The 20,073-nt window shown below is 37.0% G+C and overlaps 3 protein-coding genes across 17 annotated transcripts; 1 reads left to right on the plus strand and 2 right to left on the minus strand.

The window, feature by feature from the left end:
* Positions 1-77: 77 nt before the first annotated feature.
* eef1akmt1 (EEF1A lysine methyltransferase 1) lies at positions 78-4,386 on the plus strand. Of its 4 annotated transcripts, none has more exons than XM_077215237.1 (5): positions 78-164; positions 322-482; positions 601-683; positions 1,668-1,957; positions 2,063-4,386. In XM_077215237.1, the coding sequence occupies exons 2-5, from the start codon at positions 333-335 to the stop codon at positions 2,191-2,193; spliced, it is 654 nt and encodes a 217-aa protein (XP_077071352.1). In that variant the 5' UTR covers positions 78-164; positions 322-332; the 3' UTR covers positions 2,194-4,386. The 4 variants fall into 4 exon arrangements, with proteins under 4 accessions (XP_077071352.1, XP_077071353.1, XP_077071354.1 ...); XM_077215238.1 differs by having other exon boundaries at positions 282-482; positions 2,063-2,705; XM_077215239.1 differs by having other exon boundaries at positions 98-164; positions 319-482; positions 2,063-2,705.
* il17d (interleukin 17d) lies at positions 2,894-5,488 on the minus strand. Its single transcript, XM_077215240.1, has 2 exons — positions 5,049-5,488; positions 2,894-3,221 (listed from the first exon to the last, which is right to left on the minus strand). The coding sequence occupies exons 1-2, from the start codon at positions 5,354-5,356 to the stop codon at positions 2,894-2,896; spliced, it is 636 nt and encodes a 211-aa protein (XP_077071355.1). The 5' UTR covers positions 5,357-5,488.
* A 180-nt stretch (positions 5,489-5,668) lies between these two features.
* On the minus strand, positions 5,669-20,072 carry ift88 (intraflagellar transport 88 homolog). 12 transcript variants are annotated; one of them, XM_077215222.1, is made up of 31 exons: positions 19,758-20,070; positions 19,314-19,400; positions 19,179-19,241; positions 19,005-19,064; positions 18,597-18,650; positions 18,444-18,507; positions 18,238-18,307; positions 18,013-18,103; positions 17,822-17,926; positions 17,638-17,740; positions 17,414-17,528; positions 17,060-17,291; positions 16,906-16,976; positions 16,688-16,774; positions 16,035-16,134; positions 15,538-15,624; positions 15,219-15,405; positions 14,950-15,058; positions 14,651-14,801; positions 12,450-12,565; positions 12,309-12,361; positions 12,137-12,202; positions 11,935-12,041; positions 11,586-11,646; positions 11,408-11,452; positions 11,131-11,148; positions 10,959-10,988; positions 10,023-10,067; positions 9,622-9,669; positions 7,562-7,675; positions 5,669-6,123 (listed from the first exon to the last, which is right to left on the minus strand). In XM_077215222.1, the coding sequence occupies exons 2-31, from the start codon at positions 19,398-19,400 to the stop codon at positions 6,002-6,004; spliced, it is 2,661 nt and encodes an 886-aa protein (XP_077071337.1). In that variant the 5' UTR covers positions 19,758-20,070; the 3' UTR covers positions 5,669-6,001. The 12 variants fall into 12 exon arrangements, with proteins under 12 accessions (XP_077071337.1, XP_077071336.1, XP_077071339.1 ...); XM_077215221.1 differs by having other exon boundaries at positions 11,089-11,148; XM_077215224.1 differs by lacking the exon at positions 11,131-11,148.
* Position 20,073: the final 1 nt, after the last annotated feature.

Here is a 20,073-nt window from a genome sequence, read left to right on the forward strand (position 1 = left end):
AATGTGTAGTCTGTTCTGGGAATATGGGCATGTGTGCATGTTTCGCTTTTCAACTGCTGTTGGAATTTAGCGTGATTGTACTCGCTCGGCCACCGTAGTGCCAACACGTGTGAAGCTGTTTTCTGTGCTGTCGATACATTTTAACGGCGTCGTTCATTAGAAAGGTAAGTTTAAAGTCTGCTTAAAACCAAAGTTACTTCTATATTAAATTTCGTTTGCGACAGTTAGCAAAGACGGTTAGCATCATTATTGAATTAGCGTTGTACTGAATGTTTCTCCAGCGTTCCTCGTTTTGTTCCCGTGTCATTTTGTTATAAGAAGGATCTGTTTCAATGAGTGACAGTGAAGAGGATGTGCCTCAACTCTCCGCGGCGACACTTGCAGCGTTGCAGGAGTTTTACTCCGAGAGTGGAAGGACGGGACCCGAACTGGACTCGACCCAGACAGACAAGTTCTGTGTTGGTGCCGTGGAGGAAGACTGGGTAGGCTACAGTAAATGTAGTAGAATTGCCTTTACTTTACGTAATGATTCGTTGATTGTTATACGTTATATCGTTCTATATACGTCGTGCTTACAGAGCTTATGCTTTTTGTGCACAGCGCATGAGTCAGTTCTGGTACAGTGAAGACACGGCCACACGGTTAGCAGAGGAAGTCATGGAGCAGGCTGGAGAACATGGAAGGTGGGTCACAACACAAGCTCCTTTGGTCAAAATTTTACATTTGTGCTATGCAATAGGTTTTGCATGTAAAAAAACTCAAGGACTTACTGCCAGTTACCTCGATACGCCAGTAGACGGCGACAACTGATCATCTTATACAGGTATGTTGAGTGAAATTATAGATGTGTAATGCGTATATATATACACACACATTTGATTTCACACAACACAAGATGATCAGTTGTCGCTATTTTTTAGTAAAAGTTTTATTTTGTATTGAATTACTTAATAGCTTTCCATTAAATTTATGAACCCCAGTCTGGGAAAACCTGACTAATGTAATATTTAATGCATTTCATGTTGAAAAAGAATGGAATACATGTTGTCGCTCTCTGACTGTATTTTATATCAATATGGTACAATACTGTCCTATTCAAATCAATGTGATAAAGGAGTTAGGTCAAAGGTCATTTAAAAAGTAATCAAAAAGTTGTCAGAAAACATTACCTAAAATGAGTAATCTAGATTACTAACTGCAATTTTTTTGTTGTTTTAATGTTTTGGAAGAAGCGCTCCAAGGCTGCATTAATTTAATCAAAAATACAGTAAAAACAATATAATTTATAATTGAAAGAAATCACTCTAATAAACTGATTTGTCACTCAAGAAACACTTCATATTATTATCAATGTTGAAAAAGTTGTGCCGCTTAATACGTGTTTCTTTCAGGATTCTTTGATGAATAGAAAGTTCAAAAGAATAGCATTTATTTGAAATAGAAATCATGTAACAATATAAATTTCTTTACTGTCACTTTTGACCAATTAAATGCATCCTTGCGGAATTATTTTTTTAAAAAGAAATATTACTGATCCCACAATTTCAAACTAGTGTGAATGTGTAAAAACATTTTAAAGTGTAAATCTGTAAAATATAAAATGTAATTTATATTAATGACTTTTTATGTGTCCCCTCTCAGCCAAATGTTCTATTCCTGTGTTGTAGGATAGCTTGTATAAGTGCACCAAGTGTGTATCAAAAGCTGAAACGGTTGGAATCGATGAGGTCAGATAGTGTGTCTGCTGTTTTGCTGGAGTTTGATCGACGTTTCGCAGCATATGGAGATGAGTTTGTCTTTTATGATTACAACAACCCTCTGTGCCTCCCCGAGGATCTCCTTCCTCAGAGCTTTGACATTGTCATCGCAGACCCTCCATACCTGTCCGAGGAGTGTCTCAGCAAGGTGGCACTCACTGTTAAATACCTCACTAAGTGCAAAATCCTGCTCTGCACAGGCACGTGGAAGTGAATACATCTTTGTACACACACACATTTACTGTATATATTTGTTATATTTCTCGCTCATGATCTGTATTCCAATCCTTCCCTTATTCTTACAGGAGCTATTATGGAGGAGCATGCTGGCAAACTTATGGATCTGAAGATATGCAGTTTTTTACCGAAACACAATCACAATCTGGCTAATGAGTTCCGCTGCTACGTTAACTATGAATCAGGCCTTCTCTCATGAAAAAGGCTTTCAGTCTGACAACACTTCAACCTTGTTTTTCCCGCCAAACATCAGCGGAACAATAAATATTCTCACTCTAAGTGGAAAATAGCAGGATCCAGATATTACAGCTGAGAATATGGCCCTTGATCAGAAATTGTTTTTGATTATGCTTTGGCTGGCTTGCATTGTCCATTTCATGCATCTTTTAAAGTTGCAGTCACAGAATTTAAGCTAACCATTTCAGACAGTTCTTTGTTTCTAAGCATAAAATGGGCATAGAAGTGAATGTTTGAAATGCATTAACATGTAATATGTCATACACTAGACTTGTGTGTTATCAGTGTTCTTGTTGTTTTTATTAAAGTAATCGTATGAAGACTGACGCATAGTCAAGCTGAATAATTCTTGTAAATGATATCCATTGGATGGTTATGACCCTCATGCTTGCCTTTAAAAGAAGCATTTCTAGTGATCTTCTGTATACTTGTACACAGCTGGACTGTATTAGTTATTAAACACCATAATGCTCACTGGCTTTGCCCAAGTACTTTGGTTTAGGAAATGTTTGTATTTTGGCACTGAAAGTTTTCCTTTTGCTCTAGTCTGCTAGATTCTAGTCTGCAGTGCCAAGTTCTGTCTTTATTTTGGTGAGAGCAAAAATTTAAAAAATAAGAAGAAAAGTTTACCGATAGAGAATTAAAAAAAATCTTAAAATGGATCAGTTCAGTTGATTCTTTCTAAAGGTGCTGGAAACTGCATTTTTAGACGTGACTCTTTTCACACTTGGATTGCTCTTCAGTGTTTTTCCATCTCTTTCCAACAAAGGCACACAAGTACATCCCACGGCGATGGACACGTAGCTCTCCGTGTAGGAATGACGACCCCCGACACACGTACCAGTACGGCGCAGGATGACGGTGGGCATGTACACTGGTGTGCTTCGGAAGCGGTCACTTTCCTCCCCGTTCAGCCCGGTCAGGCATCCCTTACACAAACAATAAGCCTCGGGGAGGTATCGGGGGTACCTCGCTGGCTCATGGGAGATTCTTGGATCAATAATGAAAAAAAAAAAGAATTATTTTTCTTGCAGCTAAACAGGCAAGACATCAAATCTTATATGATTGGTTTGGGGAACACAACTGAGCTGAATGAAAGATATTAAATAAACTCTTATCATCTTTGTATTTTTATTTAATATAGGAGGTAATTACTGGATTGCATTCATGCTGCCGCTTTATTAAAATAACCTCATTATTTAGCAAACACAATAAAAATGGCTTTTCTTATTTCCAACTATTTCTACCATAAGCACTGAAAAGTTACTTCATATTGCATACCCAGAAGGGACAACATTATTATTATTTTTTTTAATCCATAGTTTTTAGTACAAAGATAAACTTTGTCAATTGTAAACTTTGTAAATTTTAGACTAATATAATATTTAAGGTATAACCATTTAAACTACATTGTTACACCTTTTGTGTTTGGGTCTGTTCTGCAGGTGACCTTACTTCCCTACAACTGATCATCTTTTTGTTAAATGAAATCAATCAAATATTAGAAAGCATGTCAAGCATAAGCATGGAAAGACTCAAATATTCATTAGACTATTTATGAATATTTATGAATATAAACATCTATTTATGAATATTCATTTCTCTGCAGCTATTATTTATTTATTTGTACATCTATTAGATTTGTCTCAAATTACTTCTGTAAAATACATTTAGCCTCTTTCCTACTGTTACCCATATTCCTCCCCACTGCATTTTGTTTATAAACCTTCTTAATTCTGAAATTAAAATAAAATGACAAAAACAAATGTGTTTATAGAGCAAAAGTTCATAGACCAAATAAACTAAATATGAAAATTGAAAGAGGTTTTGGAAAATAAAAAAAGTCCACATTTCACTTTGGTGCCACCTGTTGACAACTATTGCAGGATTAAAAATGAGATTCAAACTGTTTATCATCACTTTCACAATCACAAGTAACATGAATATATTTTGTTTGAAAATATTTCAAAATAATATCGATGTTTTGTTTAAAAAAGAAAATGTAGGTTTCATAATTTTTTCATAAAAGTTTTAATGTTTAAATTTAATTAAATCCATTGATGTCAATGGAGTTCATACTGGAATTTATCATATTATATGCACTAAACATTTTCATTTGATGATGTATTGAAATAAAATTCCACGTAAATATTGATGTGTGTGTGTATATACATATATATATATATATAGCTGTAATTCTTGAAACATTTTAAATTTCAAAGAATTTCTCACTTTATTTGATTAACTCTTTCCCCACCAGCATTTATTATTATTATTATTATTATTATTATTATTTAAGCTGCCAGCCACCACCAGCATTTTTGATAATTTTCACAAAACTTTCATGGACCCCTGAATAGTTTGTTGAATAAATATCTGAACATGGAATATTATATCAAAAGAAATAACAGAGCCTCTGCTTTAAAAAGTTTTGTTCTAGCTTCATGCATTCTTTTATTTTAACAACACTTGAATGTGAGTAAGTTTCATTAAAACAACGGCTACAGCGTGCATAAGCAATGTTTCTATCGCTTGTTTCTGCTCCTGTTTTGACTGGGTTTTAAACCCGGGGAATATGTACATTTTCAGAAGATGCGTAATAGATAAATGACAGAAAATTCTGCCAATGGCTTTGAGAAGATAGCATTCAAAACTAGATACTGTATTAGTTTTACTTGAAAAGTTTACGTTCCACTGGGTCTAAAACAAACCCTGGAATGCAAAAAGTGTATAGTTTCTTAACGTAATATGAGGGATTAGAAAGTGGAATCGTTAAATTCCATAAGACCGCTAGTCTTCATGGTTCTTGAGTACTACCTGTACGCCCACGGCGAGAGGCTGAGGAAGTTTACCGGGGTACGTGGTCTGTCGCGCGCTACACGAGACGCTGATTGACAGCTCAGATTCTGGCGCTCTGGAGGCGCGAGCTGCAAGGTGTGATGAAACGCGCTAAGCACGCCGACCGAGAGCCTCCCAAACATCTGCTCCAAAATCTCCTCTGGTAAGTCCAGACAGGAGCGAGTCCTCGGTGTTCTCCTGGACACCTTCTGTCCCCGTTCACCCGGCGCGCTCCCGCAACACCACAGCGACACCAGCACGAGCGTCGAAACAACTTGACCGCGCATTTCAGTTTACACTGAGCTCGCTTTACTGTCAGCAAGCGACTGTTGGGAAAGATGAATTAATGTGAACCTCCAGAGAGCTCTTAAACCGACCTTCACAAACTCCCCACTTGTTGTGTAAAGCTGTGCCTCATCCGTCCGTCCCGTAAATGCGCTCAGGATACTTGACTCCAGATATTGGGCGGACTGTTTGATACTGAAAAGATCATGATCTGCTCAAGCCAATACGAAAACTCTCACATTGATTCACCCCCACCCCCCATGGATCCTCTGTATTCCTTTCAGATATTTAGGTGATTGAATCATTAAAATATGTATCTATAAAACTGATTTAATATTTCAGACTTACAAAACATGCATGACTTTGACTTCATGTTATCCAGGTTTTATGGTGCAGTCATACAGATAAATATTTACATTTTAATGCACAAAATGGATGAATGGATGAAAAAATTCCCTAAATGCAAATATAGTATACAATGCAATGCATTGCTATTATAAAATATAGTAAAGCATTATGAAGGATTTAATGAAGTAACAATTAAGTATTTTTAAACTTCAGTGCTATTAGTTGAGCTGAAAATGCAGACACATTTAGTATCTGGATATATATTAGACTTTCCACTGAATTGATCTCTGTTGCACACATCACTCAGGCAGTAAGTCATCTCCCAGCTCTTCATCAGCAAACTCATCTTCCTCTGTGCGTTTCCTTGCTGCTGTTTTTGGTCTCTGCATTTGAGGCCCCAACGGATCGACATAAGATGCATCTAAAGTGATGAATACAATGGGAGCAATAAGTTGTAATAAGTACAGACTAGACCAGAATCATTTTTCCCTTTACATGAATGAAAAAACTCTTAGCTCTAATATAAATCAGCCAGAAAAAGGTAACATTATTTGATTAAAGTGACACCAGGTAACTTTTCAACCTTCATAATATATTTCCAAGTCTCTTGTGATGGTACATCGACTTACAATAGTTTGAATGACACGTCTGCCATAGCCTGACGGGGTCTGTAGCGTTTTTAATCATACTTTTAAACTTCGGGTTTCGGGTAGTAACCGGCGAACAAAAAGACAACTACAAAACTCGACTGCTTTACGGCATATACGTCACTTCCACCACCACCCCCACTTCCTTATAATCGCAGGGCTGTCAAGTGTCACGCATTGAGCGTGACAGTCACTCATTTCGGTCTTTTGTCACGCTCTCCCGCCACACATTGTATTTCTCACGCTGAAAAACTATTTGTAATATATTTAATATGCCACAGCGCCCAAAACTCTGGCCGCGCCGCTCTCACTGTGGAACAGGCATGAATTCAAGCGCGTCTCCTCTGGTGTTCTTCGTCTGGTGTTGTTAGCCAATCAGAAAATAGCACTATTGTATCTGGGTAACATTTAACGCAACAACCAATGACACCCCGTAGTCTGGGGTGTTTTTTTGTCTGCCTGACTATGTTACGGAAGCTATCTTATCCTCCGTTTATCTTCATGAATCAGGTAATTATTATTTGTCTTGCCTCAAGCTATAATGCAAATCGATTTGTAAAATTTGCAGATTTATTTATGGTAGCTTGATATTATAATATTGACGATATATGGTTATTATCTACCACTCAAACATTGCATTGAAGTATCATATAGATTCAGTAAAACGGTAACCAATAGACTAGGCTACTATAATGACGCTGGCTTGTAAACGTGATCATCGCGATCATTTGTCGTTAGAAAAAAAATAAAACCCATGAAATTATATTCATATGACATGCTGAAATATATGCCACTGTACCTGGGATGAAGACATTTCACACGCGACACAAGCAGAACACCTGCATGTGACCTCCTCCTACAGTGTTCAGGGCTATCATGGTTGTCAACAAATGCACGTGCATGTAGGATGACAGAGTTTACGATAGTAGTAGAGGACAATACTGTTTCCCAACTGTAGGGGGACCCCGAGAGCAAAAGTTACCTGGTGTTACTTTAAGGGAATGTAATAATAATTTATCCTCATACATTTATGCATTTGACAGATGCATTGGCATTTGCTAGATTCATGCTCTACTGTTTGAGCTAAAGGAATGCAAAACGCCAAGCACGGTTTGTTTGGTGAAAAAGTAATAATTCTGCCACATTTTTATCTTTATTTGATTGTGTATTGGAGCCACCTCCTTACAAATAAAGAACAAAGTTGTTTCTCACCTATTTCCTGCTGAGTGCTGGCCTCATACGGCTCATTGGACCCGGGAAGAGCTTTCAGTTTAACGCTAAGCCTCTCACCCTTGGCACTGGTGCCATGGCTGCTTTGTCCACTGTCTGAGAAAACACATCTACATGTTGGACTTGGAAAAATGTCTGGAATGAGTGTTATTTTACAGTGTCTGTAACAGAAGGGGGGAAAAGGGCATTTGCATTTAAAGGGTTAGTTCACCCAAAAATTAAAATGATGTCATTAATGACTCACCCTCATGTCGTTCCAAGCCCGTAAGACCTCCGTTCATCTTCGGAACACAGTTTAAGATATTTTAGATTCAGTCCGAGAGCTTTTTGTCCCTCCATTGAAAATCTATGTATGGTATACTGTCTTTGTCCAGAAAGGAAATAAAGACATCATCAAAGTAGTCAACGTGACCTCAGTGGGTTAGTTAGAATTTTTTGAAGCATCGAAAATACATTTTGTTCCAAAAATAACAGAAACGATGACTTTATTCAGGATTGTATTCTCTTCCGGTTCTGTTGTCAATCCGCGTTCACGAGGCCAGTGACGCTGCTGACCTAAGTCGCTGCTGACGTGTATCTGGTGCGTCCTTGTATTCGGGTTCAAATAAATATGTCTGGTTGAAAAAAATGCAAGTCTTCCCCTGTGTCGAAATCCTTAGACATGTTTGCAAAGATTGTTTTGTTTACAGCGTGCGTCTCCCTCAGACTGTAAACGAAGCTCGGGCGCACCAGACACACGTCATCAGCGTCTTACGTCAGCGGACTCATGAAAGCGGATTGACAACAGAACCGGAAGAGAATACAATGCTGAATAAAGTCGTCATTTTTGTTATTTTTGGAACAAAATGTATTTTCGATGCTTCAAAAAATTCTAACTAACCCACTGAGGTCACGTGGACTACTTTGATGATGTCTTTATTTCCTTTCTGGACAAAGACAGTATACCATACATAGATTTTCAATGGAGGGACAAAAAGCTCTCGTACTGAATCTAAAATATCTTAAACTGTGTTCCGAAGATGAACGGAGGTCTTAAGGGTTTGGAACGACATAAGGGTGAGTCATTAATGACATCATTTTCATTTTTGGGTGAACTAACCCTTTAAGTTGGCACCATCGACGACAACGTAAGCCGTGCTGTGTTAGAACACTGGTAAACAAAACAACAAAAAAGCAAGAAAAGCAACAGCTCCAGCTTGCACTTGAAGCAAAGCCTATGTGGAACTAGAATCCTAATTAAAGTGAGTTCATATGAATAGCATAATTGAAAGCATTTGTGTTGCACAAAGACAGCGGCACACAGCTGCATTTCACATTTCGGCTGTGATGACAGCAACAGAGCACTAAGGGGCAGATGTGGGACCGGAGTCTGGCAGGCAGGTGACTTTGAGATCTTTAAACGTCCCAGCGACAAAACTCAAAGGCATTAAAATGACAAGCCTTTTGCTGACATGCAGTAGTTTTCACTACCCTGTCCACCTAATTGAGGAATCATGCCAGAATCAAGCTCAAACATTTATCACAAAAACAAAAAGCTAAATAAAAACTGCTTTCGGAGTATTTGTATTATTCATAAAAAACATCTTTAGTGTGACATCAGTTCATGCATCCAAAATGGCAAGTAATTGTAAAAATAGTACAGTGAGAAACGGTTGATATCAAGCGGACTAATACCGGGAAAGAGTTGTTCAGGAGTGTACTTGTGAAATATTTCACTGGTTTATTTGCTCTCTGTGCTTTGCAAAAAGAAAGGAGGTGCTGGAAACACTCTGTCAGACAGTGAGAGCGGGATATTCCAAGGGAATAGTGGTTTTGGCAAAAAGGACATCCTCAGGCTTTCAGCACATGTTTGCTTTCTGTTGTGCTGTGATTGAAATTATGTCCTTGGACGCTGTATCATGATGGGGAAACTTCAGGCATTAAAACATCATTTTGATGCATGGACTAAGCTAGTTTAAGTTTTCCACGAAGTTATGGTTTTTTTGTTTTTAATCATCCAGAGGACTGATCATCTAAAGTGCACAGTGAAATAGAGTACATACCTCTGCCCTGCTGCAGCACAGGACTATACTTAGCTTCAGATCGAGAAACTGAAAGGAAAAGAAAGGAAAAAGAAGAAGACAGATCTTTGAAGAGACAGTGGAAAGGCTGTACAGAGAGTTGAGAGCTGAGTGAGGCCTAAAAATTGAGTTGCACCATGCAACAATGAAGATTTTTTTTGTGAATAAAGTGGTGAACCTAGCATTATGTGTTGAGTTCAGTTATGACTGCAGGGCTGAATGTGAGGAATGAATGACATCTGTAACAAAGCGCAATAACAGGTGCAGTAGCAGCAGTTTATTCCTGAGCTGCAGAATCCAGCGCCATGCTCGTTGTAATAGTCATACAGGTTGAGTGTGTGATCTCTCCCTCGAATGTAATTCTGTAATGAGTGTAGTCATACCACTGGCTCTCAGAGGAGGGGTATTGATGGGGCTCGAGCTGCTCCCTTTCAGGTGCATGGCCATGAACAGAATAACAGAGATAAACAATAAAAGAGAACAACAGATTACTAACAAAACGAAGATGAAGCTGACAATATAAAGTGAAAGAAGGCAGGAAAGGAAAATGCTTTTTACTGTATTATTACTGTCAAAATGAGCGATTTCATGAATGTGATTATATACTGTGTCTGACTGGCTGTAAATAAATTACACATACACAACCATTCAAATGTTTTGGGTCAGAAAGATTTTTTTGAGAGAAATCTGAAAGACTTTTAATCAGCAAAAATGCATCAAATTGATCAGAAGTGACAGCAAAGATATTTATAATGTCACGAAAGATTTCTATTTCAAAGAAATGCTTTACTTTATTTTAAATGCTTCTATTCATCAAAGAATCCTTGAAAAAGGTTCCTACAAAAACCATTAATCAGCACACCAGTTTTCGAACTGTAGGAAATGTCTGTTGGGCAGCAAATCATCACATTAGAATGATTTCTGAAGGATCATGTGACACTGAGGACTGGAGTAATGATGCTGACAATTCAGCTTCGCATCATAGAAATAAATGACTAAATATTAATATTAAATTAGAAAAGTTATTTTAAATTGTAATAATATTTCACAATATTACTGTTAACTGTATTTTTAATCAAATAAATGCAGTCTTGAGTATAAGAGACTTCTTTCAAAAACATGAAAAAATCTTACCAATCCAAACTTTTGAATGACAGTGTATGTCCTTTATCTGGCTTATTTTCCACAGAAATGGGAATTATGACTAAATTCTTTTTATGAAGAACCCAAATCAAATCCCTTATAAAAACCGACCATTATAATAAAGTAGTTTTATATCATGTCTGAATTATTCTACATAAAGCAGGTAGTGATCATACCACTGGGCTTTCTGGGGTTTGAGCTGCTTCCTGAAGTGACAACGTGAAAATAAAATATTAGAAGAAGAGAGAGATGAGATGCAGTAAAAGGCTGATAACAGTCACTTGTTGAATGAGTGTACTGCATGACCTTTAAACCCAGCACTGCCTGAAGCTGATAACTGAACATCACCTGATATGAGATCCACATCTGATTTCCCAAAAGAGAAGTGAAGAACGAAAAAAAAAAAAAAAATATATATATATATATATTATTTCTAGACTATAAACTTAAAATAAACCATAATAAACCAAAATCTAAATGGAAATTGTTAAATTTCAAATCTCTAAATCATGTGATTTAGTTTAGTCTAAGGTGTCTAAGGCACATGCATATTCTTTTTGAAAAATCACATCACAGGACTAGCAGTCTCCACTAAGTCACTATATTAGGGCTGTTACAGTCATACCGCTGGGTTTCTTAGGGGGAGTGTGTGTAAGGTTTGATGTATTTCCTGTTTACCAAGAGTGGCGGATGACAGGTTGAGGTTGATGGAAAAAGTCAAGTAAGAAGCATGTATTGAGTTAATGAGCAGTATTTTATTTCAAAGTCAAATCGTTGAGGTTGAGTTAAAACAGTCCACTCACCACTGCCAGCGCTGCCTTCCCTGCGCCCTCGAGCACTGCTCTCCCTCCCAGATCTCACCCTCTGTGTGTGGGAATAACAGCATGCTGTCAAATACTGGCCATTTCTCCAGCTCTGAATATGGGGAATGTGCTCAAATATTGTATATACAGACCAACACACAGGTTCCTAAATAATCAACCATAGGTTTACTGGCTAAAGGAACAGGTGAAGAAGACAGTCGCTTATCCCTCTAGTCTGGACAGTTATATGTGTTTTTTGTTCACTCCTCGCTTTCACTCTTCTATTTCCTTTCATTTAAGGAAGCTAAAGAGGCCCAAATATAAACAGTGCCAAGAGAAATCAGGGTACCTGCTCTCTGATCTCCTTCATTTTTTCAACTTTCTTCAGTTTGGTGGCATAATCCTGCACCTCTTTTAGTCCCATATCAGTGCACAGCCTGACCAGGAAGCGTAGACCTGCCCGATAGATAATGAATGGCATGAGATGCAAAGCTACTAGATCAGCACAAAGAATCAAAGGGGGGAAAAAACTGTTGTGTTGAGCACATTACATTCAACATTTTCAGGAAATTTCCGATGAATGTCCTTGTAGGTCTCGAGTGCCTTTTGATAATTCCCTGAAAACAAATGAAAAACATAAATCATGACTCTGAAGGCACTCAGATGAGATAAGAAGGCACTGAGATAAACTTATTAAATGTATGAGTATTGTCAAGTTCATACCACTTCTCCTGTAACAGCTAGCCACCATCAGCTGCCACTTGACCTGTGTTGGTCTGAAATTCATAACACATCATTAATATAAATATCTCCAAATACATGCAGAATATTCAGGATAAATACATATGATATTTAGTAACTTACTGAATAAGGGTAGCTCTCTCAAAGTACTGAATAGCTTTCTCACAGAACTGGGTGTCGATGTAATATGCTCCCAACCATTCAATGACACTAATATTTGAGGGAAAATACCTATATGACTGAAATAAACAACATAAAATTATTTTTTAAATGTAACCTCTTTTGAATCTTTTTTCTTTAGAGCAACTTAAGTTTCGTATTAGACAACAATCATAATAACTGTAATCCATAAATTACATAGAATATTCTTTTTAAATATCCACTAAAATCTGGACTGCGATCTATGATTGCCACCTATCCATGTCTTGCTTTCTTTAAATAAATTTTATTATAATTTTATTATTATATATATATATAGGTGTGGTCAGAATTAATGGCACCCCTGGTAAATGATCAAAAATGGCTGTAAAAATAAATCAGCATTGCTTATCCTTTTGATCTTTCATTCAAAAAATTTACAAAAATCAAACCTTTCATTGAAGTAAAAGAATTGAAATTGGGGGGGGTTACATTATGAAATAAATGTTTTTCTCCAAACACGTTGGGAACAATTATTTGCCCCCTTTTATTAAATACTTTTTGCAACCTCCTTTTTCCAAGATACCAGCTCTGAGTCTTCTCCTATAATGCCTGATGAGTTTGGAGAACACCTGACAAGAGATCAGAGACCATTCCTTCATACAGAATCTCTCCAGATCCTTCAGATTCACAGAATCCATGTTGTCGCTTCTTCTCTTCAGTTCAGCCCGTTCATTTTCTATAGGGTTCAGATGAGGTCATGGCAGAAGCTTAATTTTGTGCTCCGTTACACATTTTTTAGTTGATTTTGATGTTTGTTTTGGATCGTTGTCCTGATTGAAGATCCAACCAAGGGCCATTATAAGATTCCTAGCAGAAGATTAGATTTTTTATCTGTTGATATTTGATAGAATCCACGATGTCATGTATCTGAACAAGATGTCCAGGACCTCCAGCAGAAAAATATGCCCACAACAATAAACATCCAGCGTATTAAATTGTACACATGGGGTACTTTTTGTCCTTGTGTGCACCAAACCCATCTAGCGTGCAACCGAAAAGCTCTTTTTTTAGTTTCATCTGACTACAGAACCCTGTGCCGTTTGAAGTTCCATTCGTGTCTGACAACTGAATTTGCTGGAGTTTGTTTTTGGAGGAGCGAGGAGGATTTTTCTTGAAACCCTCCCAAACAACATGTGGTGATATAGGGGTTGTTTGATTTGTTTTTTTTTTTTTGGTAGGCTTCTGACCCCAACACTCAACTAATCTCTGCAATTCTGCATCTGTTATTCTTGGAGAGTCTTTGGCCACTCGAACTATCCTCCTCACCGTGCATTAAGACAGTATAGACACACGTTCTCTTCCTGGCAGATTCGTAACATCTTTAGTTAATTGGAACTTCTTAATTATTGCCCTGATGGTCAAAATGGGGATTTTCAATTCTTTAGCTATTTTCTTACAGCCACTTTCTATTTTGTGATGCTCAACAATCTTTTGATGTACATCAGAACTATATTCTTTGGTTTTACTCATTGTGATGGATGATTAAGGGAATTTGGCCTTTGTGTTTCCTCATATTTAAACTCCTGTGAAACAAGAAGTCATAGCTGGACAATTTCATGTTCCTAGTCACTCTGTTGTACTAAAAAAAAAGGTAAATATTAATGGGATTATACTTCAGAGATATTTTACTCGTACAAAATTCTAGGGGTGCCAATAACTGTGGCCAACATGTTTTGGAGAAAAACATTTATTTCGTAATGTGATTTCCCCCCACTTTCAATTATTTTACTTCAATGAAAGGTTAGATTTGTGCAATTTTTTTGAATGAAAGATCAAAAGGATTAACAATGCAGATTTACTTTTTACAGCCATTTTTGATCATATTTACCAGGGGTGCTATTAATTCTGACCACAACTGTATAAATATATCGATCTTTGAAATATAGTTAAATATTTAATAATTTAATTTGAGATTTAATTTATCATTATTATATATTAGTTACATTACAACAGTATTAAATACAGCTATTTATTTGACAAATGAATGTATAAATGTATGATGACAAAAAAAATCCTTGTTTTTATTTTTAAGTCCTGCATTTATTTTATTTAAACCACATCACTTGAGATGTGACTAATGACATGTCATGTTAAGTGTCGGTTTTAGGAAAAATCGTTTTTACCTCATAATAGTACTGGAAAGCCTGAGATTTGTCTCCTTCATTGTCATAGAGGTCTCCCAGTTTGGCCAGCACCTGGGCATCTGTGGGGGTCACACTGGTGAGCTGCATCAGCCACTCAATGGCCTGATGAGGGTCCTCCAACATCTCATATCTAAAGCTGCTTCAGGAATATGACTCTCAACAAGCACTCATCATACTTACGTCATGATATTTCTTGGCAACTGAAATTCCAAAACTGTCATTAAACAGACTTTCATTTAATATACATTTTGAAATGCTGATGTTTAAAGGAAGGATACAAATTAGCCACCTGGTACATGACCTGAGCACTGTTTCTGAGGATAGCGTGCAGTTTGAGGAAGCAATCCAGGGCTTCCTCCAGCCTACCCAACCTTTTATAGGTCAAACCTGCATGAGGATACAGAGATTTCTGCTTTAAAAGGACTTACATTATTAATACATAGTCTTGGTCTCAGCTGAAACATTGTAAATGTAGAAAGGTTAAAGCACGTATAATGTAAATCTCATGCAGTGTAACCCTTAGGATGTCATATTTGTAATGGCAGACCTAAGTTATATAGAGCTTCAGTACAGGACGAGTCATTGCGAAGAGCCTCCTTATAAAACTCTGCGGCTTTCTCATAGTCCTCTTTCACAAACACTGTGTTGCCTTTGTTAATGAGGGCAGCTGGGTTGTAGCGGTCGGCGCTCATGGCTAGCTCAGCATAGCGGTCCGCCTGGTCATAATCTTTTTCCTGAAGAAGACACATAAGCAGCAAAGCAAGAGCATATCTTATTAAGCATATCTGAGAACCTTATTAACACAATGTGATAAACACAGCCATTTCTAGTTCTTTAATGTCAATGCTTTATAGCTCTGTACTCACCAAAAAGTAGAGAAAAGACAGATTAGTGGCAGCAGCACTTTTTACCCGGCTGTCCTTCTTCTCAAACATCTTTAGCGTCTCCACTGCCTGAAATTTTTTTTAAAAAAAATAAGCGATTGAGCATATTCATAGTGTTCGCAGTGACTTCAAGGAAATGAGTGACATAAATAAATAATTTCTTTGAATAATACACTTGAGATGCATCACATTTGCTGCTACATGAAAAGAGAGAAGCAAGGCAACACAACACAATATTAGCACGCATATACAGGGCCTACTGCAGAAACACACAGCTTCTCCAAAAACAAAAACATACCTCAGTCTCAAGAGTCATGCAGATGGACAGGCAAGAAAACAAAATAAAATGGACCATTGAATGTGAAAAGTTTTAAAAGACAGAAACAAGGGTTCCACACAGACATAGAGCAAAATGTCTCTCTTCTGTGGTAATATGTCAAATGCAATGCATTTTGAGTGTGTCTCAGGGTCAGATCTACCTGTTTAAAGTCCCTCTGTCTTAAGTACGTAATAGCTTTATTGATCTCCAAGTCATTTGCAAGCTCCACGTATTGTGAACCCTTCACCATGTCCACACACCTAAAAAAAGATGGATGAATAATAACTTTTTAAAATAAATACTATTGTTAAAGGAATGTCATGGGATTTAACGCCCTCTTGTGGAAAACTTACACTACCATTTAAAAGTTTGGGGTTGGTAAGATGTTTTTGAAAGAAATCTCTTGGGGGTCACAATCTTAAACACTCTTTTTTTAATCTCTTAAAAATACAGTAATTTACAGTAATATTATGAATTATAATTTAAAATAACTGTTTTCAATTGTAATGTTTTAAAATGTAATTTATTCCTATTATGGCAAAGCTGAATTTTCAGCAGCCATTACACCAGTACTTAGTGTCACATGATCCTTCAGAAATCATTCTAAGAAAAAAATCAATATTCTTCTGCTTAGCATTTTTCATACAACTGTGATATATTTCTTCAGGATTCATTGAATAAAAAGAACAGCATTTATTTGAAAAATTAAAAATCTTTTGTAACATTATAAATGTCTTTATTGTCACGTTTGATCAACTTAATGACTCCAAGTTAATGACTCCAAACTTTTGAATGATAGTATAAACTACTTACCAGTCAAACCCAGCTGCAAATGACGACTCAATGGCTGGAGCAATAAGCTTGGCTGAGGTCATAATGTATTTTTCTGCTAGTGCTTTCCTAGAAGGAAAAACAAAACAAATTGATAGAAAACGATACAGATACACTGAAATGTAATATTTGGAGATTAATAAATGCCAAGCTGTAGACAGTATTATAGATCCAACAGAATGTGAGATACATTATAATACCTATCCCTTTCCATTTGGTGAAGCTTATCATTTTTAATTGCCTCAATCACCATGTTTGCATGAGGGTCATCCTGAAATGTAAAAAAGAAACAAAAAAATTTGATTTAATTTAGTTTAAATGTATGACTAAAAAGGATTTTAACGATACACTCACATTTGCAGGGATATACTTGTCTTCATCATCAATACCGAGGGGCACACAAATGAGTTTCTGAAAAGCTTTCTTCATCCTCTCACGGTCTCCAATGCCATAGTAGCACAGGATGAGATTGAAGCCTGTCTTTATGTTGGGATTCTCACTCATGATGTACTCAAAGGATGTAATGGCATCTGAGTACTGGCCCATATGTATGAACACAACTCCAATGTTCTGCATGATCTTGATCCTATACAATAAGGGAAAGTTACATATTGAAAATCCTGCCAAATTGCTTACAACCTGAATAAATTGAAGGGTGCAATTCAAATACGCAGTTCACACAACAAACATACTGAACTAAGTACTGACCTCATTGCATTGTGGGCATTTGAGATCTGATCCAAAGCCATACGGTAAAATTTGATAGCTTTTGTGTAATTCTTTTGCTTGAAATAGATATTTGCCATGTTTACTTTCAATCGACCTATAGTAGGGAAAGTGGTTACAGAAAACCTAAAATTATAAACACATTTATATCAAAGGGAATTGAATTTTGATTAAGATATTTTAAATAATATTCGCAATTCGCTCACCGGCATTATTGAACATTTTGTTCTTCACAATGACTTGGTATGTGTTCAAAGCCTCAGTGTACATGTCATTGCTGACATATTGGTTTGCTAAATTAAATAACACCTGAACAAAGCATGAATAAAACATGTGACATTTCTGAGTTTTCAGTCAAGATATGTATTTTATATGGAGCAATGAACTCACAGAGTAGGTCAGATCCAGATTGATGTGGTCTGCAGTGCCTGTTTGTTCTCTCTGTCTCACCAGAGCCCTTTCCTTCCTGCCCGCCTCTTTGGCTTTCTCTAGAGACTGTAGAAAAAAAGATAATTCAGCATCTAAATATTCATCCTTTGAAATCTTTAAAACCACATTTAGCTATATCCAGCCATACCCACCAGCTGAAGATCCCCATGAGCATGAGCGAGACAGCTCTCCTCTATCAAATCATTCACCTTCTTTTCCAGAATCTTTATCTTTTCCTCTGGACTGAACATGAAAACCAACAATTAAACCAAATATTTGTGTCCGTCTCCAAGTAAAACTATAGATGTCAAGGGGGATCTAGTAAACAAAACTTGTCAATGGCTTCTCAAGCGCTTTGAAAACAGACGGACGCATACGTGTCTTCGTTCTGTCTCTCTAATGGAGGGGCTGGTCCTTTTGACTGTCCCAGTGGATCAAACACTGAGCCTGCCAATTCAAACAATTAAAATAAAGGAAGTTAAATTCAGAAGTTTAAATGTATTTATTCAATATCATTATGAGACATTTAAACATAGAGTGCCTGGACAGGACATGTGCAAGAGGGTTTCTTGTGTGAAAGCACCTCTAGCTATAGATGAAGAATATCCTGCTGCCCGCACTGCAGTCATGGGACGAGCCGCACCGTCCTGTACAACACACACAACAAATAGAAAATGAATAACATTTTATTGCATATTACATAGAGAGAAAAAAAAAACAAGAAATTGTGTCCCACCTGAACAGCTCCAGTCATAGGCCTTCCCATTGCAGTGCCAACAGGCATCCGAGACTGGAATATTAACATCAGAAATATAAAGACATAAGAGGAAATAACAAATAGAATCAACTTACTTTACTGACAAACTCAGCCTCAAAATCCTAGCCTGGGATAACCCAGACGAACTTCTCAATATAGTCCATTTCTATACCCAAATTCTATACAAGTTCATTTTCCCAATATTTAATTATCTTGATTCTGACTCTATATTCTCTCACCCCACAGGGCCAATGACCTTACCTGTCCTGACAGCTTTCTTCCTGATTATAAGACATAATACAATCTAACATGCTATCATGCTAACTTAAAAAGCTATATTATTTTGAGTCAAAAATGTAGTAGTGTAAATCCATAAGCTCTACTCACCCCATACGCTGTTCCAATCGGTCGCCCTCCAATAGCAGTGCCAGGATATTTTGCGGTCATCTAAAAATATTAATTAAACAAATGTAGTGTGTCTATTAATAATGAAATATGGGTGTGTGCTGATGTGCCTGTGCTTCCTTACAGCACCTTTAGCAGCAGATGCTATTCACTTACTGGTGGTCTTCTGCCATGACTCGTCCTGACGGCCTGCTGAAAGCCCACATCGTTGTGAAGATCCTAGAGGGACAGGAAAATTATCAAGCATAAAAGCAAGTGATGACATTTAATAAAAGCAAGTTATTTTTGCACCTCTGAGTCAAAAGTCGGATTGTAATCATTGTAGCCTGTATACAAATCATCATCGTCTTCCTCTGGTACAAGATGCACGTTCTCCATCTGAAAAAACAAACAAACCAAAACTCATAAAAGTCTCTGATGTAAATGAGACATTATATTTGGAAAAGCAGGAGATCATATAGGCTAATAGTCTAAGTAATAAAAATAGAAGGCATTCAGGCAACAATGTAGACACTTTATCCAGACTATACAATGGGAACATATATGAACAAATATGCGAGTTCCTCTGTTAAAACCATTTATTGACACAATTAACTTACACGTTCGTTTACGTTACACGGCTAGCGAGTGACCATAACGTTACAGCTTATCTCGTATACAAGTAAACTTCCAACATCTGTGGTTGTGAATTATGATGATAGTTTAACTTAACGGGAAACAGAACGGTTTTCTTACCGAAGAAAAGTGCAAATTAATGTCCGTATTTAGTTGAACTATTCAGTGTCTGTGGCCCAGCAAAATAGCTAGCTAACGTTAATTTACAGCTCGCTATCTAAGCTGAGCAACAACACATCAGTTGCTAGGATACAGAGAGGGGTTGCCATAAGCTGTACACGATCGATTTTCGCTATTCGTTGTAGCATTGCTTATGTTCGTGTCTTTATACATTTTCTTGTAACATTGTATTTCTAAATAAACGTATAACCTTCTGGTCTGAAATCCGGTGAATTATCCTTCTGCAAAAATCCTGATGTATTTAGGCACGTGTGAG

Source organism: Siphateles boraxobius, unplaced genomic scaffold (genome assembly GCF_051911475.1).
Source record: "Siphateles boraxobius isolate OS27281-9 unplaced genomic scaffold, OSU_SipBor_1 7, whole genome shotgun sequence".
NCBI lineage: Eukaryota > Metazoa > Chordata > Actinopteri > Cypriniformes > Leuciscidae > Siphateles > Siphateles boraxobius.

Bases quoted from the DNA above. Each gene is read 5' to 3' on its own strand.
- il17d (XM_077215240.1), bottom strand. From the start codon at position 5,356: ATGCGCGGTCAAGTTGTTTCGACGCTCGTGCTGGTGTCGCTGTGGTGT. The intron at 3,222-5,048 runs GTAGTACTCAAG...TATTGATCCAAG, and splicing joins CTCTCGCCGTGGGCGTACAG to AATCTCCCATGAGCCAGCGA.
- eef1akmt1 (XM_077215237.1), top strand. From the start codon at position 333: ATGAGTGACAGTGAAGAGGATGTGCCTCAACTCTCCGCGGCGACACTT. The intron at 483-600 runs GTAGGCTACAGT...TTTTGTGCACAG, and splicing joins GTGCCGTGGAGGAAGACTGG to CGCATGAGTCAGTTCTGGTA. The intron at 684-1,667 runs GTGGGTCACAAC...CCTGTGTTGTAG, and splicing joins CAGGCTGGAGAACATGGAAG to GATAGCTTGTATAAGTGCAC.
- ift88 (XM_077215221.1), bottom strand. From the start codon at position 19,400: ATGGAGAACGTGCATCTTGTACCAGAGGAAGACGATGATGATTTGTAT. The intron at 16,977-17,059 runs GTGAGTGTATCG...TTTACATTTCAG, and splicing joins ACAAGTATATCCCTGCAAAT to GATGACCCTCATGCAAACAT. The intron at 15,406-15,537 runs GTGAGTACAGAG...TGTCTTCTTCAG, and splicing joins TGTCTTTTCTCTACTTTTTG to GAAAAAGATTATGACCAGGC.